Source organism: Symphalangus syndactylus, chromosome 15, assembly GCF_028878055.3.
Source record: "Symphalangus syndactylus isolate Jambi chromosome 15, NHGRI_mSymSyn1-v2.1_pri, whole genome shotgun sequence".
Classification (NCBI taxonomy): Eukaryota; Metazoa; Chordata; class Mammalia; order Primates; family Hylobatidae; genus Symphalangus; species Symphalangus syndactylus.
This window is the reverse complement of record NC_072437.2, coordinates 13,751,937-13,774,075: the sequence shown is the minus strand read 5'-3', so window position 1 is coordinate 13,774,075 and position 22,139 is coordinate 13,751,937. Positions and strand designations below refer to the sequence as shown.

Here is a 22,139-nt window from a genome sequence, read left to right as displayed (position 1 = left end):
GAAACCGTGCTGCTATAATTAGTATTATTTTCCTTCTGCCGCATGCCTGTGTACCTGGTGTATACCTGGAGGCTTCTTGAGGGGGTTGGTTGTTTTTAAAAATATGGTTGACTTCATATGAACATTGTTTTAAAGAGATTCCACTAATCAAGTTATCAAAGTATAAAAATCTTAAGCTGCATATATCGTTAGCTTTTGGGACACATCTAAAAATGGATTAACCTACCTGGTTTGCTATATTTTGTTACAAATAATGAAATATTTTAGTACCCCTCTCCCCCCAAAATCACTGATGAATGACTTTCTACCTGGAATAATGAATCGGAGTAGGAAATACTCTTTTCCATGACAACACTGAAAATTTGCCTTCGAGTAAGTGTATAGTGTAAATATCACAAACATAATTCAAAAATCCATCCAAAGTAAAAACTAAAGCAGTAGCACATCCAGCTAGTGTTCTTGGTGCTGCAGTAGCAACTGCGTCTCCGAGCCACCTGAGACCTATTTGCTAGGTCCAAAAGTAGGGTAATCGTCCCTTTTTTTACCTACATTAGGAAAGTGAGCTTTACTACTCTGGAGTTTTCTTTTTCTTTTGCTAATTCTTCTCTGGGTTGGGGTCAGAGACTGACAGTAAGCTGGAGAGCAGTTACCCAGGAAGGAATACTTTATTTTTTCTCATTTCCATTGCGAACCTTTACCCCAGGGTTTGAATGGCCATCTGCTTTGCCAAAAAGGGAGTTGAGGGACGCTTGCCCGTGCAGAGAAGTAATGTGCTCAGAGCAGGCTGGGCTCACCTTTCAGACAGAACAAAGGGCATCTGGTTATACGCCCTCTGCAAGGAGCTTCTGCATGTGGTTCCTTCTTCCCAGGTGAAAAGAACAAGTGGACAAACCTTATTTCTTAGCTGAGCTTGGCACTCAGAAAACGTGGTTTAAAAACAAGGTCCAAGCCATGACATTGTGTATTCGGTAATTTATATTGTAATAGGGACCACAAAGTAAAGGTTGAAAATGCATGATTTCATTTTGGTTCTTTTGCCCAAACTAATCAGAAATGACCTTGGTACATACGGTCGAGGGTTCAGCTTAGTTGCTTGGCCATAAAATTGCATCCGTAAACTTGGATCTGCAACTGAAGGCAGGTGGGCAGCAGGATAAAATCCTGGAATAGATGAAACTATGATTCTAGCATCAGCGAAAACCCTGGGCCTCCGGGGATTGTTGTTGTTGCTGATGAAGGGAGACATTTATTTAACAAACATTTCTCTAGTACGAGTACTATGCTAAGCTGTGTAGATCCCTGTGTCCAAACCAGCCTTTCTTCATGACCTGGGGACTTTTGAAACATATGGTTTGTTCCACTGATTGGGGTGTGGTCTTGGGCAAGTCAGTCAGACCTGGGAACTCTTCTGGCTTGCTTCCTGACTCCAGGGGCCTTTTCCTATTCTCCCTACCTAAAATGTCTCACTCCTATGGCAGGGATTAAGCTGAGATAATGTAAAGATCTTAGCACTGAGACCTCAAGGGTGTGCAGTTCTCTGCTATGGGTGGGGACTCTTGGTTGTTTAAAAAGCTACCCAGGAAGTATAATGATCAGTCTTAATACCCAGTACTACAAGAGGCCTGAAAAACAATCACACTCCTCAGGGTACATAGTTACCTTCCCCAGGAAGGTGACCACCGAAAGTGTGTTTTAAACTCACAGCTGGCCTCCGGCTTGCCTTCAACCAGTATCTCAAAATGTGCTTTCATCAATGTTAAGTTTTTACAAAAACATTTGACTTTTTCCTTCTCCCTAGGATTATTCTGTTAAGAAAAATGAAGCGATAGACAGCTGCTTTGCTTCTATGGACACTAGATCCATTTGGAATTAAGTGTAAGGTAAGAGTACATTTCCCTCCTTTTCCTGAGACAGCTAATTTTGCAGGTAACTATTCTGACTGTGCAATTCAGGTGCCACTAGAGATTTTCTGTTGAGGATTATTAGGATTTTACACAATTGCATATTATTTTTGAAATGTGAGTTCGTGGTTTTATGGGGAATAATGAGCTCACGGCTCTTAGCAAAATTAATATTTGTGTATGTGCGCATCCCGATTTGAAAAGTGGGCACACAGGGTCCATGGGCAGAAGTCTCTGGATTACTGTAATTTTGGGGGAAATAGAGTAAAGGAAGGCAAATTAAAATAACAAACAAAAAAGAAAGAAAAACGAAAGAAAAGAAGAAAAGTACTTTGAAGGCACTTTTTCCATAGGAAAAAAATATTTTATTTTTTTAAGAACAAATTCAGTTTGAAACAGATGTGGAATGTGACTTCACGGATTTCATTTTCTGGGGCTAACTGCAATGTGAAACTAAAGCAGATTTAAAACCTATGACAGGCTATTAAAATAAAACAAAGAAAGAAAAAAATATTTATAACTCAGGCATAATACTGTGTTACTTACAAACTGGACAACGAAATTTTAAATAAATATTCATGGTACATAATTACGGCACAAATATGCAGCAATTTGGCAACCTTTTATACCATTTTTTCCTCATTACAGTGCAAAGGGGAATGACACTGCCGTTAAACAAGCTGTAGCTAAATACATTGCAAAATTCAGATTTTATACAAAACATCTTGCTTCGACTTTATAAAAAACCAACATTGCTCTATGTACACAATCTGGGTAAGAAAAGCCATTTCTTTCTTGTTTTCATGTGTATTTTTATTAAAAAGGTGAATAAGGCTACTGTAACACCCCAAATCCATAGACAGTAAAATCTGAACCTATTTACAGCATCTTCACTTAAACATGATGGTGCAAATTCCACAGTCGGGTGGCCAGGGACGATCATACAAGCAAGGCATTTACAGTCACTTTCCAAAGCGAAACCAACTTCAAATAAAGGGACAGTTGGTGGATTGTCATATTCTGCACCAGACACAAAACAGACGCACAGAACACTTTTCAATTGGTTGCAGGGAACTCTTTTATCAATTCATCTGATTTTTCACAGTTTAGCATAGAACCAAAACGTAGCCAACTGATGATACATACATTTGATTTCATTAAAATCAGACTATTTCCCATTTTTCCCCTTCTCGCCCCTCTCCCCCATCCTAAAAGTAACTTCTGATGGCTTACAAGAAACTCTTGCACGAATGCACAGAAAGGAGAGGTTGGGGTGATGGAAAGAATTACATATGTACTGTGGCTGGTTACCACGGCAACCCTCCACAGAAATATGATATAGATATATATAATATATATTGTAGATATATATTATACATATATGTACACATGTATACCACACACCCACTCACACATACACACACGCACTTTGGACCAACATCATTTCCAGGTTCAGGAAATAGGGGATCATAATTTCTGTGACAACTCATTTTTGCAGGTACTCACTGGAGGTCTGAGAACCTTAAAATGCTGTCGCTACATTTTTTTCCCTTCCAATTCAGAAAGCAAAGTGTTACCATAGTAACAGGACTATGTTAAAGATGTCTATTTTGCATAGCACATAAAAAGTAGGTTTCCTGTTTACTCTTCTTGTTTCCCAGAAGGGAGGGGGTGCGGGGGAGGACAGGAGGAGGGAGCCAGAGCTAAATCATCACCTGAAGCCCCCAGTGTGACCTGCTGGATTCTAGAGAACACTTCAGCCCATAAGGCAAGGGAAAACCCAACGCAGAAAATAAATGCCGGAACATCTTGTCATTGTTAAATATATGATGCAGTCACATCGACTTCCTGCTCTGTGGGGCTCGTACTTCCTAGTCTACGGTTCCATGAGATGCCTTCGGAGGACTTGGTTATTTTTGTATTTGCTCTCATTATTGTTCTTTTTGGAATGATGTTGTTTTTCCCAGAAGTAGCTGTCCAATTTGCTTTTTTAAGCGCTGAGCATTGGGACCACTTAATTGCCACCAATGAATTTCACATCTTCTGGTGTGTACTGTGTGCAACCTTAAAATATATATTAGTAAAAATCTTTCATTTTATATCCCTTGTGTTCTATATACCTATTATAAATACGTCCTATCTTCCTTCTCCCCCTGGACATCATAATTTATTTCCGTCTTAAGGACTCTAAGAGGTTTGCCGTATGTGCTTCACCTTGACACAGAGCACCGGGCGCTGCAGCCTCCATCAGTACCGACCCTGCAGCCCTGGCACCCGGACAGCACCGCATAAACCAAAGTGTCATAAGGCTCAATCGGGAGAGGAAGGGGGAACCTGGGGGGAGGGGGATCTGACCTACCTTTTATAGATGAGAATTCTTTAATAACAACAATGATGATGGAATTACAGCCTGTTTGACCTTTGGCTTTTCAACTTTTAGGTCAGATTTGGCTCTCTGCTATTCTCCTAAATGCTTTCCCTGTGTTTAATAAAATGTGATAAGTATAGCAGCTGAGTCTGCTTAAAAAATCATCCAAAGCAGACCGACTCTCCTACAGCTCGGAGCTGTATATCTTATTGCCAGTACCACAACAGTCCTGCCCGAATATATCATCAGCGGCCTACTTTCTCCCTTCCCTCCAAGCCTGTTCCTTTCCCAACAATACCCGTCTTTGTTCCCCGGAATGAAGAGGGGCTTTTCTTCCTGCACATTGCTAGTTGATAACAGCGAGTGCCTCCCCATGCACTGGAATCCACTGTGTGTGCTGTCGTGTCTCCTACTTGCCTCTTAAATCTCAGCAAAACCAAAGTGCTGTGCTACCTAATTGCTTTTTTCTTTTTTCCTTTCCAACTTTCTGTTTCAGAGGCAGCAGCAGTGAGCTGCAATTGCAGCCAGCCCTTTCCCCAGCCCCACTCCCTTCTACGAACTCCTAGCCTTCTTCGCAGACAGCCTAGCATCTGGCTAAAGGGCACCTTGTTAGCAAACACAATTTCTATGAACGGATTACCCACGGACTGAAGCTGTTGTTGCCAACGGCTGGAGGAGGGGACTCCAGACATGAGTGTTCCATTAGTGATGCAGATGTGGAGTGGAGGTCTCAGGTGAGGTGCTGCAGAGCCCCGGGTAACAGAACAAGTGAGACAGTAAGGACTAAACTCTAGAGATCTTTGCACACCTTAACTAGCCCGAGGTCCGTGTGACAAGTCCGGTATGCACTGTGGGGGAAATGCACCCCAGGCGGAAGCCGGCCCTTCCAGGCGTGGCGTCCTGGGGCACCTGCCAGGATGCTCACAACCCTCTCGTCCACAAACCACTGTCTTCCCTTGGCTTCTGCAGAGGCCTGCGTGACCGCAGCACATGGCTTCGAGGAGGAGACGTGGGACGCGGCACAGCAGTCCGAATGGGCGTCTTCTGCACAGTCTTCCAGCTTCCAGGGAGCGTGTGTGTTCACCAAGGCCGAATGCTACAAGACTAGGTAAGCTGTCCAGCGCGACGGGCTCTTCCGAGGAGGAGTGTCCCTCTCCCCCGGTGCTGTGCTTCAGTCAATTCTCCAGCACGCGGGCTCTCAAACCCTCAAGGGAGGCATCGGGACATTAGGTGTCCTCTGGGAAAGCACAGGTACCACCAGGGTCCCTCTCAGACCTTGTAGTAAATGTTCGCCGGGCTCTGCGGAGGCATCTCCTGGACGATGTACACCGGGTGCCCGTAGTCCCCGCTGACCTTCTCGTAGTGAGGGCAGAAGACGCTGTCCGCAGTCCTGAGCGGGATGATAATGTCACTGGGCTCCGAGCCATTGTTGTTGCCGCTGCGCTTGGGTGTGGCCAGCGTGCTGAGCGACAGCGTGGTCGTGTGCTGCGGCGAGTGCTTCCTGTGTCTCCTCCGGTACTTCAGCAAGAGGACCACCAGCGTGATGATGATGACGATGAAGATGATGCATCCTGAAGCAATCCCTGCGAATAAGGCCACTTCGGAACCGAGGATGTTGTTCCCCGAATGTCCGGCGCTGTTGCCGTCTGTGCTCGAACCTGCAGACGCAGAGACAGAAAAGGTCAGAGATGGTTACTGCTGTCCCGGTGCTGACAGACTGCTTTTATGACCCTTAAAAATGTGAAGAATAAGCCAGGCTTATTACTAACTAGAAGCTGGACTTTGCCTCGCCAATACCTCGTCTAAGAGCTCAGCGCAAATGGAAATGAGAGGCATCTCCAGGAGGGACTTTCCTACCCTCCCAAGCCACAGGGTTGCCTTTGTATCATTATCCAGCAAGAGCACAGACTGTCGGTGACAGCCAGCCCTTGATCTGGCTTCATCTTCTAACCCGTGTTAGCCAGCCTGGGGCAGCGGCAGGGAAGAAAAAGGGAAGTGGCCAATTCTCCAGGTCAGCGGTGAGCGTTTATGTAGTATTGCTCTTCTGCCACCTTTGAGAAAGCGAGTTTCATGCGAACCTTCAAAGGGCCTGCCTTCTAAAGAAGAGCCCTGCCTCCTGGCAGAACAGAACAGCTAGGCAACGTGGAAGGAGTGAGGGGGCCTGGGAAAATGTTCAGCTCGTAACTCGTCTGTATTATTTGATTTACACTTAAAATATATTTGGAAGGCAGCAGAAACTCTCACACCGAACAGACTGCCAGCCCAAATGTTAAGCACTAAAAAATTGCCTGGCATCATTATATTATCCATTTATCAGTTTGTCACAAGAATTTGACACGTCTTGTCATTGAAAGTTAGAAATAACAACTTCCCTCCGTGACTCTTGGAAAGAGATGGAATATTGCTGCAGATGATAAATTCGCGCAACGACCAACCAAGCACACAACAGATCCCTAATACAAAACTGCTGATGTCTGCTCAACAGCTACTCTCTAAAACCTTCATTAGCATGGTAACAAATACAGAACTATTTGTTCCAAGACTGTTAAGAAAACGAAGGTCAACAACGGACAATTTTATCTGGTATTCTACACTTTTGTCAGGGACCTGTTTAATATTTTCTTTTACATGGAAAATGTGAAACAAAATAACGATAACCACCTGAAAAAATACTATTATGCAATATTTAAAAATGTTACCATTTAAAATTTAGAAGAGGATCAATTAAACCCTCTGTGGATTAGATATAATTAGATGAGGGATTAGCACATTAATTATATATACATTAACATCAGCTTTAAGCTGGCGTTGACAACCAGCTTGATAAAATGTCAGCCAATGAAACCTTTGGCCTGACAGAGTAGTTCTAATAACTGGCACTTACAGCTCATGAATTCTACTCCTTTGAATGTATGACTTTCATTGGAATGAGTTATTTTGTTCTTATTGAGTGTAATTAATAATGACTCACTGACAGCAAAGATTCCTGATCACTGTAACTTCCAGCTAATCCTAACTGGTTAGAAGTCCTTAGACTCTGCCCTACCTTTTAAGATACTACTAAGAATGTGGTACCCACAGACCTCCATACACACAGATCATGCTGTTATACCTGGATTTGGTTTTACAAAGGGACTTGTTGTCGAACTTCTTCCATTTGTACCAGCTTCTAGTTCTGGACGTCTTGTTGGATCTTTATTCCTGGTTGATCCAGCAGAACTTGCATCTATATGAAAAACAAATGATTAATTACAGCACAGACATCTGACAATATCTAGCTTTAGGAGCTGCATATATATTTCAACAGGCATGAATAGCAATGAACATAAGAGTCTTTATGCAAAGTACTGTGAAATACAAGAATATAATTTTTCTTTTAAAACAAAATGGTTATACTAGTTATTTCAGAGGTTTAGATCGTGAGGCCATCTGTGGAAACTATAGGGATTCTTGCATTTGGCAGGCAAAGCATTGCAGATGACATTTCAATTTAACTGAGCAAGTTGATTGACTACTATACCAATTTTTAATTAGAAGAATAATTATTTCTTTCTGCACAATAGGTTATCTATATTGGAAAAGTCACAATGAACAAAACTCTTCTGTAGTCAAGATTCAGAAATGAGCAAAACTGCACAAGCTTTTAGTTTTCATTCTGGATATTTTGATTTTGAACCAAAGTGTTTTGCTTTTTAAAAAGAAATATCTATCTATCTATCTATCTATCTATCTATCTATCTATCTATCTATCTATGGCAACAGACATTCTACCTTGCTGACCGTAACTCTTAGAGATCTCCAATAAAAGCTTAGTATATTGACTTGAGGAAATCTGTCAGTGGCTCAAAGTGCAGAAGGGTTTGCTTTGAAAACTAAAGAGAAGAGCGAATGAAGGTGGGCGTCGGCAACATTAGCACCACACTAGCTGGGGGCTACACCAGGTCACAGTGGCGTCACGAAGCAGCAGATGGTCTTTACCTTGTCCAACTTTCATGAGGATCTTCATGGCTCTTGTCTGGCACACCCCTCCCTCCTGGTTATCCAGGCCCTCCAAAGACCCATTTGATGTAGCTGATTAAAAATAAAATGGACAAAACAAAAAAATAAAGAAAAATCAGGAAATCAATAAGCCAAGTTTACATGAACATGAAATGTCTGAAAACAATTTGAAAAATAAGAATTCACTCTTAGTCGCAAGTTTTCTGAAAGTATGGGGATGCTGAAAGCCAAAAAGTAAAAGAAAAAGAAATAAAGAGAAATGGATATCGGAAACACTGCCGCATGTACGCTATCTGACTCCAAATTTATTTAGGCACTTTCTCCTTCCTTCACAAATGACTGATTTAATGTTAGTCTATAAATAAAAGGGATGGCATCTTTCAAAAAGTCTGTGGACTCTTTTGGGGCCAAACTCAGAAGAGCAAAATAGTTAATGCAGCCATTTCCAAACGTGGTAATCATGCCCCCACACCTGCTTCCTCCACTGCAGATTTCCTGCTTCAAGAACAATTAGCTTGACGCTCTGTTTGTCAAGCATCCAAGTTCTGTAAACACTAGACCAGGAGCCTCCCACAACCCTTGTCTTCTTTTTTCAGCCTTACACATGCTTAAGAAGTATACCAGAAATCAGGTCTTCAAAATCTCCCCTTTTTCCTCCATCGTTTTGCAAATCAGAAGAACACACGTGTTATTACTGCCAATGTCAACCTTAGTCAACCTCTTCAACCAAACTACCTGTTGCGGGAAATCTCTGGCTGAATAGAGGGTTCACACACATGCTCACCACTCATTCTGGGTCCTGTGGCAGCCCTGGAGAGAAAGTGGGGACTTTTACCAGCCACTTGCTGGTGTTCACCAATTGAATTCCCTCTCCACCTCAGCAGTGAGGAGTGGAAGGAAGGAGAGAATCGTTTTACCATTTTCAGCCTCTTTTTTTTTTTCAATAGCCTGTGCTCTATTTAAACACATCCTTGCTCTGTCTCTTTAGACCAGCAAGGTCTCTGAATAGCTTTGTAACTCAAGCTGTAAAGAGATAGGCTGCCAGGTACTATCTGAGAAACAGGCTTTGAATTACAGTTCAAGCTCCAGGAGAGAAAAGAAGGTGGAGAGTGCTAGACATTTTCATTCCCCTAAAGTTCAAGGGGCAAGGAACAAAAGTGTTTCATATACATTTCTGCAATTTAAATCCATTTTCTACCTGATTATCAAAGTCTTGTCTTGTAACACTGTACTTTGCAAGGGAGTGAAAAAAGGATTGATTTTCTGGTAAAAATAAATCCCAAAGGCATTCTTCTAATGGGATTGTTTGTTTTCCAAACAGTAGGTCAGCAAACAAGTTCTATATGCATTTATAGTAGAAATATGCATTCCACTGAAATTATATTAACTACAAAAATAAGGCACTTATTTACTTGTCTTTGTGGTCTTGAATTAACTTTTACTTTCACTGTTTTCCTCAAAACAAAGGCTGCCTCTTCTGTGCATACGTATCACTGTGCTTCTCTGAGTGCTTGCTTAAACTTTACAGTCTCACAATCACATCTCATTCTTCTCTAACTGTGGATAAATTTTTCCGGGAAACTGAGCAATAATTGCCATAATAAAAATCGTCTTGGAAGGGCAGTAAGAAGCAGACAGTATCTGTTTGTAGATACAAACATTGTAGACCATTAAGAAACTGTTCAGCAGACAGCTTAAAAAAAATACCGAAAAATTTTATACACTTCTGTGAATCTAAAAAAAATCTTTTTAAAAAATTATTTAATGGGGCTATTAAAAATTTTTTTTATTATACTTTAAGTTCTAGGGTACATGTGCACAACGTGCAGGTTTGTTACATATGTATACATGTGCTATGTTGGTGTGCTGCACCTGTTAACTCGTCATTTACATTAGGTATATCTCCTAATGCTATCCCTCCCGCCTCCCCCCACCCCACGACAGGCCCCGGTGTGTGATTTTTTTCAGTTCTTCATTCTGCTCTTTCCCTTTTCCCTCCTCCAAATATGTGCCTAAATTTTAAAGCATCCTTTCCTCCCAAAGGCTTCAAACTATGAGTTTCTATGAGCAGACTCTATTTCTGGACCATTTCAGAGCAGTGCTATAATCTTCAATTAATTGTTGAGAATTTTCCTGTTTGATTTTTCTAAAAAATTAGGATATGTCTGTGTACAGAAAGAAGTGAAAAGCTGATGTCTCTATTTGGCTGATAGTTTAAAATGTTTGGTTTACTTCATTCAAGTGGAATCTCAATGTTTTTAAATTCACATGCACATAAATGAACCTACATGCAAAAGTGCACTCAAACTCAAAGTTAAATGACTTACTTTTTGTTGCTAAAAGTTTCAACACTAAGCTGAAAAATGACACAATGAGATCTGAAGGGCAGTGCACAGAAAGAAAGGGGAGGAATATACATTTATTTATTTTAATCTTGAGGGGGAAAAGACAATCAAAGATTCAGATCCAAAAGAAAAACAATTAAATGAATATCAGCAAGAGAAAGACAGGCACAGCAGAGCAGAGTTACTTGTAAATAGAATTGAGAACTGCGTCTGCAGGGGAGAAACTACTGATGACTTCTACTTTGTCAAATTGGAAGCACGAGAGGTGCACATTATTGCACTTGTTTTCTTTTAATTTGTAGGTCAGTGCCTTTTCTGAATATCAATGCTTTTGTGCGGAGCTCCCTAGGTTTACCAAAATGGTGTCTTGACAACCACAAATGTAAAATCTCTAGAGTATTAAAATTCGATTGGAATCTATAATTTAACATCCACAGACTATAAGACAGTAAGAGGAAGGCTGTGTTGCATAAGAATGAAACTGCTTTGCACCTTTAAGAGGGAAAACTTTTTTATTTCTTGGTTTAAAAAAAAAGTGTGGGGGGAAGAGGGAAACTTTCAAGTCTTAGAGTTGAATAAGGAAAAATCTACGGATGCTGCCTTTGTAGGTTCTTCTGAAGCCACAGGGTACTGCTTGTTTGGGGGAGTGTGCCTGCCGGGTGGTGAGCAAAAGTGGGCTGAACAGTCTGAGCGCAGACAGTTTTTCTGCTATATTCAGGATTTTGCTTCTTTTCCTTTTAAGTCAACCTGTGACTTGCAAAGGTTACTGGAAGATACTGAAAAATTCGCTCCTAATATTAAAATAACATCCCAAATACTTGGTTGCTTATAAAGGGGCATTTAAAATACAGTTACACGTTCCACCAGGAAAGGTTTTTGCCATGAGTTAGAAATGATCTAAGGTGCCATGAATAACCCTGTTTTAACCCAGTTAGTACGCTGGTACTAACTGAAACTCCAGGAGATAAACTTTACAAGTATAACATAATTCAAAATGACTTCAGTCTATTTTATACTTGATGTAAGTATAGCTTCCCATAATGAAAATCACCTTTCTTCTCCCCTGCTACATCCTCATCATGGAGTATAATTCTTATGCTGAGGTTCCAAACCCCCCTCCTTGAACAGTGACACAGCTAAAAAAAAAAAAAAAAAAAAAAAAAAAGTCTCCTATCCCAATTATACCTCCTTCCTGGCAGCAAACTCTGAAATAAAACCACAAGATTAATATTCTGATTTCTCCTGCAAGTCACCAAGAAGCTTTGAAAGGCTTAGTGGCTGATTTTGAAAAATAACAAGAAATTGCTAATGCTTGGAAAAAAAATCTATTTCCATTTCAGGAGACAATTTTGCAATTATTTTCATTGTTCATTTGAATGTACTGGGAATTTTTAACTTAGAGAAAGAGTGAAAATCAATTGGTAGTTCATTATACTTAGTTTTTCTTTGTATCTTTCTATCAGCGTGATCTAATGCAGCCATAATCATAGTATTGCTAAATAGATGAAATCACATTTAATCATTCAGAGATAGAAAAAATAACATTGTTATAACTAAGCTTTTAGTGCCCAGATATTTTTTTCCCTTGGCTCAGGAAAAAAATAGACTTTACAAATTTAAAAATTACCAGAAAAGTTTCTCTATCCAGTTGGAAAATAGGTTTCATAAAGATACATGGGCATTTTACAGCCTGCTTTTAAAAGCTTTTGCTTCAGGGGTCTAACTGCATGTAGTAAGTATATAGAAGTCACTACATTGTTCCCCCCAGGGCCTAATTTCCAGTGGGTAGAGATTACTGCTCAGCAAAAAAGTTCCTTAAGTTCACATCGTCTAAAAGTTCTCCAGCACATCTGAAACCACACAGCTGCCATCTGCGGTTTGCCATCTATTTGCACCTATACTTATCTGCAGTTCTTAGTCACTGGGAAGAGTATACTGGTTATCTGAGTAGGAAAAAAAAGAGAACCAGTGAGTAACTGTAAAGCAGACTGGAAGGGCAAGAATATTTCTGGCTGTGCTTTTTAGCCCATCCCCGCGAAGAGGAAGTAGTACTCCATTTTCACATGTCTTCATCTGATGTTCACCGCTCTGCTCCCAGGAGGCTAAGCTCCAGCCCCACATCTTGGCTGTGTTTAGTCCACCACATTGCTAAGCGTGTGCTAATCAGATGGACAATCAAACTTCTGGATTTATACCGATATATGGGTCTCACAGGCACAGAGATTTGAAACGGGGAAGCACAAAAAAATCCTACAGAATAATGATATCACAGTTCTTATGGAAAGAATGAAGCACCAGGAAATATAAATACTATGGAGGGTATTTCAAATTATTTAAAAATGTAGCATATTTGCATGGGGCCAGGATGGAGGAGAGGGCAGATGGACACTTGAGAGCAAGTATTTGTATCAACTCTGTTGAAGAAGTCCACCAGAGAGACATAGTAAGCATCCAGGGTCATGAAAACCAGAGTCGTCGGAATAAAAACGTTGCCCTTACATACAGCTGCACTGCACACAACTCACTCTCACGTAACCATGAAACAAGTAGCATTTTATGAACATTCCCTGTCAATATCTATGGGAACTATTCTTTTCCAGCATGTTCTCACATGCTAGCCTTGCTAATTTGGACTTCTTAGGCGAGTCTTCCTACACATCAGTTTCCTTAAGCTTGATACAGACTTCTGAAGATCGGAAGACTGTTATCTTGGCAAACTGAGGAACTAAAAAAAGCATAATCCAGTAACAACATGGAAAGCAAAGCCGTGATTTTAAAATAAACACAAAGACAACAACATACCAAACTATATTACTGTTTTCTTCTACCACAGGGCTATCAAATCTGAGTGTCAAAAAAAAAAAAAAAAAAAGAAGAATAAGGTAAGTTGAAAAATAAGAAGGCTGATACAAAAATAATTAATGTGAATATACAACCTAGGAAACTAAGATTTATCTATTTAACACCCTGACATCAATTCAAACTATGTACTCTAGAAACAAGAATTCAATTTCTGAAACTCAAATTAACGTAGTTGAATGCCTTGAGTTTCACAGTTATCTTTTAAGATGCTAACTTAGAATAAAAGTTCTAAACATGGAAATGATAATGTTCACTGAATGCCAAAAATAAATGACTGTTTCTTTAAAGTTAATAAAATCTTCTGAAACAGAAGCATCTATTTAATTTGCCAAAAGGTAAAAGAGAATTTCATTCATTTTTTTTCTAGCTTCTTCCTTTTATGTGTTTTTCACTGTGGCTTTAAAATGAGAAAAATGAGAAATATAATCATGACTTTCCAAGGGCCTCATTATTCTTGTTTACCTTAATATAGTTTAAAAATTCAGCATTACTTCAAATCACATAGTACTTCATCCTATAATACCAAATTTGCCTTATCTTAGAGCAAAAGTGTTACGGTATACTTCCCCTAAATGGCTTCACTTGAAGAAAGAAAAATACAGAAGAATTTATTTTCTTTCTTTTTTTTTTTTTTTTTTTTTGAGACAGAGTCTCACTCTGTCACCCAGGCTGGACTGCAGTGGTGTGATCTTGGCTCACTGCAAGCTCCGCCTCCCAGGTTCACGCCATTCTCCTGCCTCAGCCTCCCGAGTAGCTGGGACTACAGGAGCCCGCCACCACGCCCAGCTCATTTTTTGTATTTTTAGTAGAGACGGGGTTTCACAGTGTTAGCCAGTTTGGTCTCGATCTCCTGACCTCGTGATCTGCCTGCCTCGGCCTCCCAAAGTGCTGGGATTACAGGCGTGAGCCACCGTGCCTGGCCCAGAAGAATTTATTTTCAAGAAGAAATTTATACTTAGCAAAGTTAATTTAAACAAAACAAGCCCTCTACTTGATGAGACGGTTCTCACTGACATTTGATTAACTCTTATTTTGCATACAAGAAGCCACAGCTAAAACACTGTATAAACTATCAGTGATGTAGGATGTGTGAGTTTTTCACCCGTGAAAATATTGTTCAATATGATAGGAAGAATCACTTGAATTAATATCACATTGCTATGGTTGTGTTTTGAAAATTTAAAGCAGTAAATCATGCATTAAGAAGTAATAACTGGCTTAGCTTCAGTGACTTTTCTATGCAACACAATTAATTAGTTTTCTGCACTAAACAGAGTAATTTGGAAAAAGTAGATTCTAAAATTGAGTCACACTTTAGACCTCCCCTCCTGTTTGCCAGCATTGAAATATGACTGAAGATGTTATCAAGTACAAATGGATGCTTTTAAAGAAAATGGTACAGTTTTATTTCCTTAATTTCAAATATTCATGATGAACAATAATAGGACATTCTACCCAGAGCTCAGAAATAAGATTGTTAAAAATGGAACAACTTTGAAGCAGTTTGGTAAGTTGTTTTTGTTTGTATGTGCACTTAAAAGGTTTTGATGACATATATTACTTAATTACTTCTACTTGGGAAGAGAAAGGACACCAGGATACAGAACTGAGTTTACAGGTGCCATCATGCTATGTGAGGCTTGGACACTGAGGGAGAAGGTCAATCTACTGAGAGAACAGTCACAAAATAAAGCAATAAACACCACATCTAGAACAGAAGAAATTCTATCACAGCCTTCACATAAAGCCTTTTAATCATTAAAAACCGTATGAATGTCAAATAGCAATCAGTGAAGACATTCAGGGCCATAGTTATCTTTGACAATACAGACCTGGAAAGCTACTGGCTACAGACACTCAAGAGTGAAACGACGGAAGAGCAGAAAGCAGTGATGGCAGGTGCACATGTGTGCGTGTCTACATGTGTGTGCGTGCAAGCACATGTACACATAGGGGGTATAGATCAAGAAAACATACCGTCCAGGCTCAGTGATGTACAATGATGCTTTTCTGAGAAAGACCAGACAGTACTGGCAATAAACTTCACCTCCCCCAACCCCCGTCTTTTTTGTTTGTTTGTTTTGCTAGAGACATGTTTAACCACGTAAGATTATTTATGGAGTTGTTTATTTCCCCTCAAAATATTGTTTGGAACACCTTGGTGTCTTGATTTTTAATAAATTCTGTTGAGGAAAAACATCACTTTCTAAGTCTAAGATCTTATTGTTAAAAGTTATCACGATTTATGCAGGTGGAATCTCTCAGTTAAGAAAAAAAATTTAACAATTTCAAAATAAAAAACAAAACAAAAAAAGGCTTTTCTTCTAGTATAATTTAAGGGACTGTTTCTTATTGCCACAGTAATTCAGAAAAACTTAATCTAGTGGGAATATGAGAGTCAGTGGTAAAAGAATAAGTAACTTCACATAGAAGAGCCAGCCTTAGACACACCTGAATATGGGTTCTGAGCTAGGGAGTCCGGGAGTGGTCAACGTGGAGAGTCATTCTTTGTCTATGAGGAACAGCTGAGCCCTCGGCCCATCCTGTGGAACATGAGCCGTACAGAGACTTGAGGTCCTAAGTTCTGGAGTAAATGAAGGTTGCCAGGTGGAAGTCATTAGCTGGATGGTGTTAGGTGAAAATGCTATAGATAAACTACATGCTGTTTGCAAGCAGTTGCAGTTTTCCTGCCCGCCTCACTGCCACAGGGCCATGCGGGTATCTTGTCCAGCCCAGTGCCACTGGACTCTCTCTCTCCTGTATATAAGCCCCCAATAAAACCCCATGTCTTGAAAAAAAAAAGTCAGTCTTAATATGCTTAATATGGGCCAAAATCTACTAAGATAGAGGAATTGTGTTTTAAAAATAGGTGGTCAGATGAGCACTTCAATAGTAATGACTAAGCTCACATTTTTAAAGAAAAGAATCATGTAAGAGTTCTAAAGATAAAACATAATTCCCTATTGTCTATATTAGCTATACTTAAGCATCAGATTTTTTAAAATGAAACTTCCCAGGGAAGGGAGAGTGATAATATCTAATGAAAATATTCTGAAACATGAAGAAGCATGTGTTTGAGTGAATTATTTCCAGCACATAATCCAGTGCCTGCTCTCAAGATTTTGACAGTCTCAATCATTAAAATATCATTGCCAAGATGCGAAAAGGTCTAGCTGGGAAAGGGTCAGAGTAAAAAGTTCATGGTGGGGAGGGTGCGCATCCCACAACCCTCTGGCTCTTTCTACTGTCACTAATTGCATGCAATGATATTAATGACCCAGTAATTGCAAGACGAGTGGCACTGAAGTGGAAAACATCCATCGGAGGCAGAGTTCATCCCTAGGCGGTGGGACTTCACCAGCGACCGAATTAATGTCTGCTGACAGTTTAGAATATAACACTGCAGAGGAGAAAACGCGCCACTCTCATGGCATCACAGCTTAGATGGACGTGTTGTTTGCTTTGACCATTTAGAGACCAGCAGTAACCCCAATAAGGTGCCCCTATCGAAATTTGCCCTACACATCAACCTTATTCCATCCAGGGGACATGTTCTATCCTCTAAGAATCCAGAGCAATTTCCCACATTTGTGCCAATAAAAGAATACCTTCATCTCCTGTTTAACATCAGGAACAACAAAACGGGCTACTTCACCAATGCAAAAAGCCACTTGCAAAGCAGAACTGTCACCCAGCCTGGCTCCCCTGTAATGAGATCAATTACACTCCAGCTTGAGGGCCTGCCAATCCATCAGTCCGTCTATCCAGCCAGCCAGCTAACAAAACTGTTGCACTTGTACTTGGCTAAGGAAATTTGAAGTCTCATACCACCTCTACTTGTATGTTTGAGAGATTTTTATTTTTAATAACTATATTATGTAGCAACTTTCTAGTGAGGGGCTCAAAGTACTTGCTAACACAAAAACACAAAGTAGTATAGACTTATTGAAAAAAATGGAATTAAGAGTATGTCTAAAAAGAAAAAGAAAATTCATAAGAGCTAACAAATTGCCATTATAACCACCTTTTCCCAGTGGCCTTCCTTTCTTAGTACCCTGTAGGATTTTCTTAGTTCAACTTTGGGGGCAGATGATTGCAAGCTGGTTATATGTTACACAATATATGACAAAGCGTCAGTACCAAAACGTCTGATACAAACATACAGTCCATCCTTTACAGTTCATGAGCTTCTCTGCTGTTGCTATGTATGCAACATGTGTATACGTATACGCTGCTGTCTCTACGTATGTGTTATGTATGCATGCATACTGTCTTTACTATTGCTACATGTGCACTTAGATGTTTGGACCCAGGAGGCACTGTTGTAAACTAACAATGCCGGCCTAAGGGTCCAGCGGCCCTGGATTGAGTTTTGTTTCTGACATTTGATGGCCAACTGAATTGTACTAAGCTACTCACACTCTCTAAGTTTCAGCTTTCTCACAGTGATAAAAGTTGCTCTAAGACCTGTGTTTCTAGACTTCAAAGTGAGACAAGAGTATGTGAAGGCCACAATACTTCCCTAAGTGATCCAACACCCAGCCTGAGATTTTGAAACTTCAGGAACAAATGTGACTCTTAAGAACTATACAAATAAGTTAAAGTAATATTTGTTTATCTGGTCTGTGTGTCTTGGCTATTTTCATGTGTTTTATTTTGCTTTAAAGTTTTATCTTCTTGGTGAATGTTTAAAGGTTATTAAGAAAGAAGCCTGTCCTCTTTCATTCTTATACTAGGTCTCTAGCACTGTCCAATTATTTATAAATCCCAGTGAACCTTTACAAAGCCATAAATAAGGTGCTAAAGATACCAAGATACATTTTATGAAATAATGAAGGCAGTTTTGTTCTGAGCAATTCCTAAATAATTCTTGCTGTCATGATGGCTTAGGTGATGTCATTTAATGTGAACAGAGTCTCCGTCCACAACAGCTTTTTCTTCTTACACACTGAGCCATATGGGACAGACATCCCCATGGTCATGACTCCATTATACCTGAGAGCCAGAAGTTTCTCAGTGCAATCTCAAGTTAAGCAGAAGCTGAGACTTTAATCCTTAAGTGTAAAGAATTTATCTGTATTCATATTAAATTCAGTAAGGAGTCTCACTGACACACACTGGGAAAACCTTTAATACAGCCAGAAAAGGAGTTCACATGATGTTAAGAAATAACAGAAACAATGCTTCTAATTATCAGACTAATGGACTGATCTACTTTCCCAGCTAGCATCAGTGATAACGCAACCCTGACACATTTTCTTCTCTGGAAGACGATTTATACCACATTAGGATGCTACTAAAATTATCAATAAAGATACACTTTTCATTGTGTAACAGGGAACTGAGAAGAAGTCCTGGCAAGGCTGGTGACATGGAAATTGGGAAAAATGATTATACGTATCTGAAGACTCCTCCCCTGTCTGTCTCTTTTGGGTCTTACAAAGGATCTGCTAACAAGCTTGGGCAATTCCATGAACAAAAAGATACACAAATGCATGTTTCTTGGTAAAGGAAGCTCAAGGACAAAAGAGCTTTTATAACACTCGAAGAAGACAAAGAGAGAAGATCTTATAATTAAGTTATGCAGTATTACTGAAACGTGTAAACTCTCTGGAGTTCCATTTTATAGATGGACCAAATCAGCCAGGCTTTTGGGGCCCATCCTCTCCAGCCCGCAGCCGAGCACAGGTCTGCCTCCAGCGTGGAGCCTCATACTTCCTCCCCTGCTCCAAAGTTAACTCTTAGTTGTATGTATTTGGTGTCAAAGGTGGAAGTAATAAGCATTTTATATATCCCACCGCATCTGGAGTCCCATCAACCCTGTGAAGCAGGTGCTGTCATTATCCCCACTTTACAGAGGAAGAGACTGAGGCAGAGAGGGGTTAAGTTACTTGTCAAAGGGCACTCAGGAACTCAGGTCTTCCAGACCCCAGACTCTCAACCTAAGATCGTTGATCTGTTTCTCTTGGACGGGGGGAGGGTGGTGGTGGTGCTGTATCCCCCAATATCCCAAATGCACAGTATCTGGCAAGATTCTGATGAATATCGTATTACAAAGATGACAGCTGTAGGTTAAAAATAAAAATGAGTTTAAATGCTTGAACTTAGCCATTATGCGCAAGGTATCAAACATAAATCCTCACCCCTCAATCAGAGGACCCAAATGACAGGCTGATGTTGCTGTATCACCAAATGGGATTACATTTAATGATGGAAATGTGGCTTTTGCTACATTTATCGTACATAAATAATTCATCAAATAAAGCACATAATGGCTTTATACAGCCCACACATTATTCTATATTCTAAAAGAAATCTATATGTTAAAAGGACATTTGAAAGCTCCGTTAACTATCTTGCTAAAGAACAGTGCATTCAGTACGTTTCAGTGCTACTTGCCAAACCTACACCCCAGAAATAAGTAAAGCAAAGGCAGAGAAGAAAACAAATATATGCTCAACAACATAAGCAATAGACTCTAAAGTTCTTCTGTTTTGATTCTTTAAGAATATTGCTTCATTATATTTGTGCAAGCATTTTACTTTATTTTGTGATTTTGCTTAGAAGTGGAGTACATTCTAAAAAATAGCAAAGCTGTTTGTGAAGCTTTCCAATTTTACATGCTATTAAAAAAAAAAAAAAGCTATAGACAACTGGACCAATGAGGGCCCTAAGAAATGGCAGCTTCTTCAGACTCGTTCAGTGTTTCTTAAGGAAGACTTTGCCACGGTATGGAGAGTGAGGGAGGCCTCCAAGAGGATGCCATGAACACCACAGGGTGGATCTCACAGAACAATCTTTGATCAAACAGTCCTTAGAAAAGATGACTTATGGACTATGCTACAAGATGTGTCTTAGCTATGGATTTGCAGCAAAATGATGCAAAAGCCATATGAAGCTAAATTGGGAGGTGCTTCATTAATACGGTTTTCTTTGTCTAACAGCTCTGCTATAGCTACTGTTCACTTGAAAAGTATGAACACAATGGCATTCATTTTTCATCCATCTCTGACTCACATGATTTTGGTAGTGTGACGAAAACCTCTTTGTGGGTTATTTTGCAAGGTTTTATGTGAAGGTAGAATAACCAGCCCACAGAACCTTCATAAGGACAGCTGTTGCAAAGGGCCAACACACCAAACCTGCTGACTCATTCAGCTCTGGGTGTCGCCTCTGAAAAGAAACTAAACCAGGCACAGAAAGTGCTGCAAAGGAAACTCTATGGATAAAGGCTACGAACACAAGAAGGCTTTCCCAGTATCAACTGGAGCATTTAGTAAGTCTAAGACACAGCTTCCCTTGAAAATGGGCAATTTCAGAACAGTTATTTTATGAACATTAAAAAAAACTTTAAAGACAATAATAAACTAACTATAGGTTAGGTAAATTAGCTACTCTGTTTTTAAGGCAATTAAAGATCGGAGCATAATAAAGAAAAGGTCTCCTCAGACCACATGGTCATAATATCTCCATCTTTGCATCACTTGAAGATTAGGAGATCTCATTATGCAAATTAGGCCCAGGGCTAATTACTGAAATAGGTCACTTGAAAAAGTCAATTCTGAACAAGAATAAAAACCTATACACAGATGCTCCTTGACTTAGGTGGAGCTATGTCTTGATACTTGATAAGCACAAGGTAAGCTGAAAATATCATTAAATTGAAAATACATTTAATACTCCAATAAACCCATCAGAAAGTTGAAAAATTTAAGTGGAACTATTGTAAGTAGGTGATCGTTCGTATATAATTTTGCCACAAGTTAAAAATCAAATAAGCATCTATGAGAAGAACGCATGAGGACGCATATCAGTTTGCCACCTATCTCCTAAGGGCACTTAGTGAATACTTAGTGTTGCTTAAAAATACAGTTGAAATTAAAAATTCATATTCACGTCTGAAACTCACAAGTGTGATGACTATATTTTAAAGCAGGTAACACCACAAATCAAATTACATGTTTTTAAAGAATTTACAGAGGATCCTGTCCATTTGAAACCACACTAACCAGTGATCCTACATTGAATTTGTATGCCCAGCCCCAAGGTGGCTTGAAACTGGAGGAGACCGCCATCATTAGCCAGAACAATGACAATACTAAAAGTGTTTTTTAGAGAAATAAATTAAAGTTTAAAGAAAGAAAACTGATTTTCTCATTAAGCTTAGGAAGCAGGACTAGCAAGTAGGACTCTAGGTTCCTGGATTAATTCTTCTGAAATGCTGTTCATGTAGGGTACTCCCCAGTGCAAGTCAGTCCTTCTGGACTGCTCCTCACTGGGGGAAAGTCAAGCACTCCTCCAAAGCATCGGATCTCTCTTTCCTCTCCATGGAAAGAAACCAGCACACAATAACATATCTATTATAACACTGCTCGTTCTGAAGGCGCTTACCAACTAGACACTCAGATTTGGGGTTAAACCCATGTAGAATTTATTAAAGCTGAACTCAAATGCCAATATTATTTACTGTCTCAAAGTGAACCAACAATTTGAAGTGTTAAAAATATACATGTAAATTTTAATACTTTCTGTCGTGCTACCTAGCACTATTTATAAATGTACTGATATAAAAATTACTAACTTCAAACACTTTCCTTCTCAAAAAAACCAGTACAGAGCTTGACTGTGTGTGTGTGTGTGTGTGTGTGTGTGTATGTGTGCATT

At 39.7% G+C, this 22,139-nt stretch overlaps 1 protein-coding gene across 4 annotated transcripts in view; it reads right to left on the bottom strand.

Annotated features, from left to right (window-relative positions):
- Positions 1 to 2,243: 2,243 nt before the first annotated feature.
- EFNB2 (ephrin B2) overlaps positions 2,244 to 22,139 on the bottom strand; it is a 45,839-nt gene continuing 25,943 nt past the window's right edge. Inside the window, exons 3-5 of one of the 4 annotated variants that reach the window (XM_055244545.2) lie at positions 8,248 to 8,340; positions 7,382 to 7,495; positions 2,244 to 5,927 (exon numbers count right to left, since the gene is read on the bottom strand). In XM_055244545.2, the coding sequence (XP_055100520.1) occupies positions 5,539 to 5,927; positions 7,382 to 7,495; positions 8,248 to 8,340 (596 nt within the window). In that variant the 3' untranslated portion in view covers positions 2,244 to 5,538. Of the gene's footprint in view, positions 5,928 to 7,381; positions 7,496 to 8,247; positions 8,341 to 18,527; positions 19,541 to 22,139 lie in introns of those variants that run through there. The other 3 variants (XM_055244547.2, XM_055244546.2, XM_055244548.2) reach the window with 3 other exon arrangements.